Source organism: Mizuhopecten yessoensis, unplaced genomic scaffold, assembly GCF_002113885.1.
Source record: "Mizuhopecten yessoensis strain PY_sf001 unplaced genomic scaffold, ASM211388v2 scaffold4715, whole genome shotgun sequence".
Lineage (NCBI taxonomy): Eukaryota > Metazoa > Mollusca > Bivalvia > Pectinida > Pectinidae > Mizuhopecten > Mizuhopecten yessoensis.
In genome coordinates this window covers 95242-102006 of record NW_018405685.1, presented here as the reverse complement: position 1 = coordinate 102006, position 6765 = coordinate 95242, and the positions used below count along the sequence as shown (strand labels likewise).

The 6765-nt window shown below is 33.5% G+C and overlaps 1 protein-coding gene across 1 annotated transcript in view; it reads right to left on the bottom strand.

Annotated features, from left to right (window-relative positions):
- The window catches only part of LOC110449621 (chromosome transmission fidelity protein 18 homolog), a 36690-nt gene extending 30180 nt beyond the window's left edge, over positions 1 to 6510 (bottom strand). The window contains exons 1-8 of the mRNA XM_021496597.1: positions 6322 to 6510; positions 5169 to 5435; positions 4326 to 4502; positions 3392 to 3516; positions 3018 to 3101; positions 2186 to 2238; positions 1684 to 1825; positions 872 to 1057 (exon numbers count right to left, since the gene is read on the bottom strand). Coding sequence (XP_021352272.1) covers positions 872 to 1057; positions 1684 to 1825; positions 2186 to 2238; positions 3018 to 3101; positions 3392 to 3516; positions 4326 to 4502; positions 5169 to 5435; positions 6322 to 6382 — 1095 coding nt within the window. The 5' untranslated portion in view covers positions 6383 to 6510. The remainder of the gene's footprint in view (positions 1 to 871; positions 1058 to 1683; positions 1826 to 2185; positions 2239 to 3017; positions 3102 to 3391; positions 3517 to 4325; positions 4503 to 5168; positions 5436 to 6321) is intronic.
- Positions 6511 to 6765: the final 255 nt, after the last annotated feature.

Sequence of the window (6765 nt, the reverse complement as noted above, 5' to 3'; positions counted from 1 at the left end):
TTCAAACAGCCCCCAGTAGAATATGTTAACTATTCAAACAGCCCCCAGTAGAATATGTTAACTATTCAAACAGCCCCCAGTAGAATATGTTAACTATTCAAACAGACCCCAGTAGAATATGTTAATTATTCCAACAGCCCACAGTAGAATATGTTAACTATTCAAACAGATCCCAGTAGAATATGTTAACTATTCAAACAACCCCCAGTAGAACATGTTAACTATTCAAACAGCCCCCAGTAGAATATGTTAACTATTCAAACAGTCCCCAGTAGAATATGTTAACTATTCAAACAGCCCCCAGTATTATATGTTAACTATTCAAACAGCCCCCAGTAGAATATGTTAACTATTCAAACAGCCCCCAGTAGAATATGTTAACTATTCAAACAGCCCCCAGTAGGATATGTTAGCTATTCAAACAGCCCCCAGTAGAATATGAGGATCTGAAGTCAAATATGGCTCAATAAATTTACCCACTGTTCTCGACACAACAAAATACTTTCATTTCAGATAGCAAGCCTTTCATTTCTCTACAGTTTTCTATGTATTTCCTTTTGATGACACATATAGATTATTCCGTTTCTACCTTTTGAAATTGTAAATAATATTTTTTTTTGTTAATGGTTTTATAGTATTACACTCAAGTTCGGTTTGCGAAAAATTTGAATGAATTTACATAACACTTCTAAGCAAGCAATTCTCAGAACTTTCATTGCTTGCTCAGTAGAAGTAACCTGAACTGATCATGAAAGCCCCATACAAAATCTATTTTTTTCCCAAATTTTTATTTACTTTAATAAATTACTATAATATCTATTTTTAACAGATAGTCAAAAACAAAACAAAAACAAAAAAGAAACCTGCATACTTTCTGTACTGGTCTGTTGAATTTATCCAGCTCTTCTTCTAAAAGGTCTGCACCAAACTTCTTCTTCTTGAAGTCTTTATCATTACCCTTCTTCTTGTTTTTATCTTTAAGCTTGGTACTGACTTCCTTGTTAAATACAACGTGATCCCACAGCTTCAGCCAGTGAAGAAGTGTTCTGTTGATGAGCTAGCAAAAAACACCAATCATACCGGTAAAAAGGCTGATCATTTACTGTTTCATGTTTGGAATCCTAACAAACTGATTTAGATTCAAATCTGATTTGTTTTGTTATACAATGCAGATTAAGAGCCATGATATGGTAATAGAAATTTAACTGAGAATCAATCTAAAATATTTTTGAAAGGAAATCAGCTAGACGGGAAATGATTTTCCCATGGTCAATGTTAAATATGTCTTATTATTAACATAACAGACATCTGTACAATTTAGTTTGTGACATTATAATGACTTAATAGCAGTTCAATAATGATATTAGAGTTTCATGAAATAAGAGCAGAAAAGTAATGTTATCATATGACAATTTTTGAAGTAATAAATTTCTCAAGGAACATGTTGATGAAAGGTATTAAACATAAAAGATTAAAGCCTTCAATTTTTTCAATTGATATCTCAATTTCGTACCGTTATTTCATAATCTGTCACCATTAAATTTATGTACACATTGGTGAAAACTAAGTGGTTCACCTTTTAATCTCCCATTGAAATATATGGAAGTTACCTACAGGCCGACAAATATAATTTAGACTATGTACAGTATGTGTTTCCATTGCAGAAGTTTTGAGGGTGTTTACCTCTTCACTCAGTAGATCTGTGTACTGCACTGGAGCATACTTCTCTACCCACAGTAGACCCTTAGAATCCGACTGTACATTGTCTGTGATCTCATCTTCATCATCTGCTTCACTTCCGTCAAGGTTGTCCTCTCTCAAATTACTGTTTTACAGCAATTAAAAACATATTGGGACATTAAATTTTAAACAAGCAAATAACCCATTGGTTTAATTTGTATGTAATATTTTACTTCCACTGAGATCATTCAAATATATTCTACAGTGTACAACACATGAAAGTTAAGATTTATGGTAAAACAAAGCTACTAATAACTTACAATGTACTTTGTAGGGAGCTAAATGTCATAAGACTATACCTTTCTGCTGTCTTTTCTAATTTAAATAACAGATACATTTGTAAGGGGCAAGTGACATTCTTTGTACTAAAGTTATCTCCCCTTGGTTGTAAATAGTTGTGCTTGCACGTTAGTGATAACATTAATATTTGAAGTGAGTTGATTACCTGTGAATCTCTTGTGTGAGTCTTTCTGCCTCTTCCATCAATTTTTGCTGCCTCTAAAATGTGAAATAGTAGTCATGAAATCGTATGTCAGATACATGTCTTAGTTTAAAAATGTTTCAATGTTAATAATTTAAAAAAGTTAATTAGGTGCATGTATTAACAAAATGATAAGACTACAGGCTAAATCATGAGTTTAAACAATCAAATAAACTGTTTTGCAATGGTTGTTGGAAAGTTGGAGTATTTTTACCAATGGGTCGACCCCTCTTTCTGTGTTTTTGTTTCAGACCATATTAAGATATACAGAATCTGGTGAACTCCTGGTTATATTTATGTAGAGATCTAGTTTGTAGTACTTGATGTAATATTATTATAGGGACTTCACCATAACTGCCATTTTAAACAGCTTACATTAGAAAATACAGTTGTCAAAAATAGTCAACTGTTTTTCTGTTGTACCTAATATACTGTAAAATACTATACCTCCACAATTTTGTACCTAATGCTAATTACTAACACAGAGCCACATACTTATAGTTGCCGAAAAATGGAATAATGGATATGAAATTTCAGACGTCAAAAATTGACATGCATGGAAGAGTGGTTTTCACACTATTTGCAAATAATCTTGAAAACGTGATAAACAAGGATATCAAACTGACTATGATTTTAAATCAGATTTATGAAACTCATCACTAATTTCAGCTTGACAGAGGCACCCACAATTGAAAAATCCCTTAACTTGTTCAATAAATTTCATGTGGAATGTGAACTCGTGTTAAGGTCCTAAATGTATAACCATACTTTCATACCTTGGTAATAGTTTTGTTACCTCTATTTCAAGTTGGTCCTTCAGTTCGTCAAGGGAGACGGCCAGTAACTGGGTTTTCTTCACACTCTTTCCCACATTACTAAACTACAATTTTGAAATAAGAGCAAACTGAAAATTAAGAAATTTATCTATATTATATAAGCCTCTGGGCTACTCCAGACATGAAGATCTAGAAGAGCAGAAGGCATTTATGATTGATGATATACTGACAATGAGGTCTATGTACATATATATAGGCAACCAGTCAAAACAACCAGGCAATATTTCTCTAACCTACAGTTGTATAGGGGTTCAATAATTTAAATTCATAGCAAAGCAGTCCAGATAATCTTTAACAATAACTACAACTGGTTTTATTTTCTCAAAACAATTACCTCAATATCCTGCTCTATTTCATCCTTGATCTTCATATAAACCTTCTGGCCCTCATAGCCTGTTGTACCTACAAAATCTCCTGATGGTATTCTTCTAAACACTCTCTTCCTCTCAAAATCATAATCTGAAAATTAAAGAGAAATAGCTAGATATGTATATAAAAGACATTAAAGTACCTACAATGTTTAAGCATTAGGAGTGCAAGGTTATCATCGGCCGGTAATATAGGTCATTTTCGTGATATATATTTACATAGAAACACATTGACGCAGTAAGCATATTACCTTAACACATCAATTGTTCACCAAATATCAAAGGTCAAAGGGATTATCAAATTCAAACATCTATACAACAGGTGAACAATCTTAAACCATTACAGTCAAAGAATAATTCTTGGTGACTGTACTTCTTTATAACGGGAAGATTTCACTCAATTAAAACTTTACAGCCTTTTTTATCAATAGTGTAAATATGCATCAAGCTACTTTCATAGAAATTCTGCTCAACTTCGAAGCTAGCCTTTGTCTTTAATGTATAATATATACAAAGTTTCATCAGAATCTGGTCATACTTAATGAAGTTACTGTGTGTACACTGATGACCAATCACAGCACAGTTGTGCACAGATTTTGCTCAACTTCAAACCTAGCTCTGATATTTGGTATAATGTACATGCATACTTCCCAAGTTTCGTCAAGATTGAATGATTTTTAAATTTAATACAGTTGTTTTGTGGAAACCAAAGTATGAATGGATGTTACCCCATACCATAACACATCCCTTCAAAATTTTGACTGGCATATATAAAAATAAATCAAGAGATACAAATACGGGGTATACAAGAACAAAATGAATGCATTTATGTTGTGATACATATATTTATACACGATTCAATGTATTTCAATATATTGTTCAATCCCTAAAAGTCACTACCTTGTGTTATATTTCTTTGAGTGCTTTCATTGCCATTGACAACATTTTTTTTGGTGCGGATGGCCAGGATCTTGTCTTCAGCAGATGGTGACACTGGTGGAGCTATATCATCACCATCGTCAGGACCTTTAATTTCCTTTGCATCACTTAATCTTGGTCTTTTTCTTGCAGGTACATCTGATGAAATCACACAACACCGAATGAAGGCAGTAAGAATGTGAGATATAGTCACACATAATGAAGAGAGTGTAGGCAGGCTGGCCATTCTTTCAAAAGGCGTATACACATACGCTTTCATTTTGGAAAAGTTGTCAATTAATCAAAGGCCAAGAAACAAAAGAAAACACAAATTAATAAATACAACACAACACACACTTAACTGATTGATCAATCATGTAACAGTACTAAAATGATTTGAAGTAAGTGCTGAAAAATCAGGGGATTGAGTTAATTATTTATATTAACTAAAAGAAGAGTTGGAAATTGCTTCAAAATTAATGATCAATTATAACCAGATCACAATTAATGATCAATCATAAAATAAAAAGAAATAATTCATAAAAATGGATAAAATGCAGTGGTTTTCTTTTTTAATAACAAGTTTAATGCAGGAAGGCAATGATTTTTTTTTTTGCTCAGTTTTACAGCCGAATACAGGTTATTTCCCCTAGTTCTTTAAAAAAAAGTGCCTGATTTTCCCAAAATGACAAAAAAAGGAGGAATATTTCCCTCAATTTCAATAAAAATGATGCTATATTTTCCCAATTAAAACAAGAACATGCCATTGTAAAATTTCGGTAAAAAAACACTGTAATGTTGTTGTCTTACACATATACCACTTACCTAAACTTGGCAAGCTCATTTCATAAATGTCTTCATCATCAGACAACAATGTAAATTCATCTTGAGAGCGACCTCTCTTCTCAGACCTTGAAAGCCTGGTTTTAGGTGTCTTTGATGGGCTATGAAATAGGGAACCATTGACTGGATCAGCAGGGCTTTCCAGTGGCGTAAGATTAATACTATCATTCAGATCCTCTTTCCCTGTCTTTGATTTTGGTGTTTCAAAACATAAAGTTCTTTTTGACTTCTGAGGACTATAGCTAGGAGCTGAAAAAAAAACATATACATTACTAACGCATTGAAACACAAACATAGACCATCCAAAAACCTGATTATATAAAGTTCATTAATATACCTAGGTAACGCGGAGCTTAATTTCTCTTTTATTATGTGTGGAGAAGTGTACCGGCCCCAAAATAAGATGTGGTTATATATTTTTATGGCTATGGGAATGCAATCAATGAATACAAACTTAATATAGTATACAGGATTTTTTTATAGACAGATTGTTATATTTATACTGTTTAAATGTCACTCATGTTGTGGTAGGTGCAAGGGCGTACATAAATGTCCTGTTCTTTACTTCGGGTCTCTGAACAGTTCTAGTTTTACCATATACAGGTTGGGCACAATTGAGCATATGGGTAATAATCCTGAATTTGGGTAACAGTTACCCATTTGAGTAACAATTTTATTACTGAAATGGGGAATAAAGTGAAATAAAAACACATAAAGTCCTTTTTAACACTTGGAGCAAAAAAGGGCGTCATTCTGTCAACTAAATCAAATGAATAACACAATGAAGTACATTTGTGCACAAAAAATTATCAATTCTGATGTCTAACTTTTTGTGAAAAGGACAAACCATATCACTGTTCTCCATAATAGACCATTGATCCAGTACAAAGTGACAGGTAAGCATGAATTTTTATGTATGCTATTTATAGCTACTCTACAACACACTATATGCACTGGAGGTGATACAATTTGTCATTTTCACAAAAATTTAGACAACTGAATTACATATTTTTGTACACAATTGGAACGCTTAAAGTTAGTTGAGTAACGGTCCAGCAGCGGTAAACTTAGTTATTTCGGGCCAGAGGCACCACGAAGAGATATGTCCGAATGTCGTAACGTTTACTGTACTTGCCTTCAAAATCTTCCATAGCATCAAGTTCGTCAGCATAGTCAAAGTCAAACTCCTCTTCCATGGTGGACAAAGATTTGTATACTGTACGTGTTTATTTTATTGCGGTTTAGTTCCGATCAGCTGTTTTGTTAATTTTCCTGCCGCCATGTTGTCTTTCCCGCGCTAGTCATTATCGGGCACACGCTTAAGCAAAGATTTTTTTCGCTGTTCAACAAATCATTTCAGTGATCCTGATCTTTTGTATACCGTAATTATCAAGGAAACCCCCCACCACCTGTCAGACCAGGGCTACATTCGCGTTACCGGTTGAAACGGTACGTGTGGCGCAGAAATTTTCCACGATAAACGAACACACTTGGACCGTTCTATAAGCAGAGCTAAAAATGCACAGTTTCGGAGAATAAAAAACAATGTATCAAGAATATTATGCCCTTCTCTCACGCG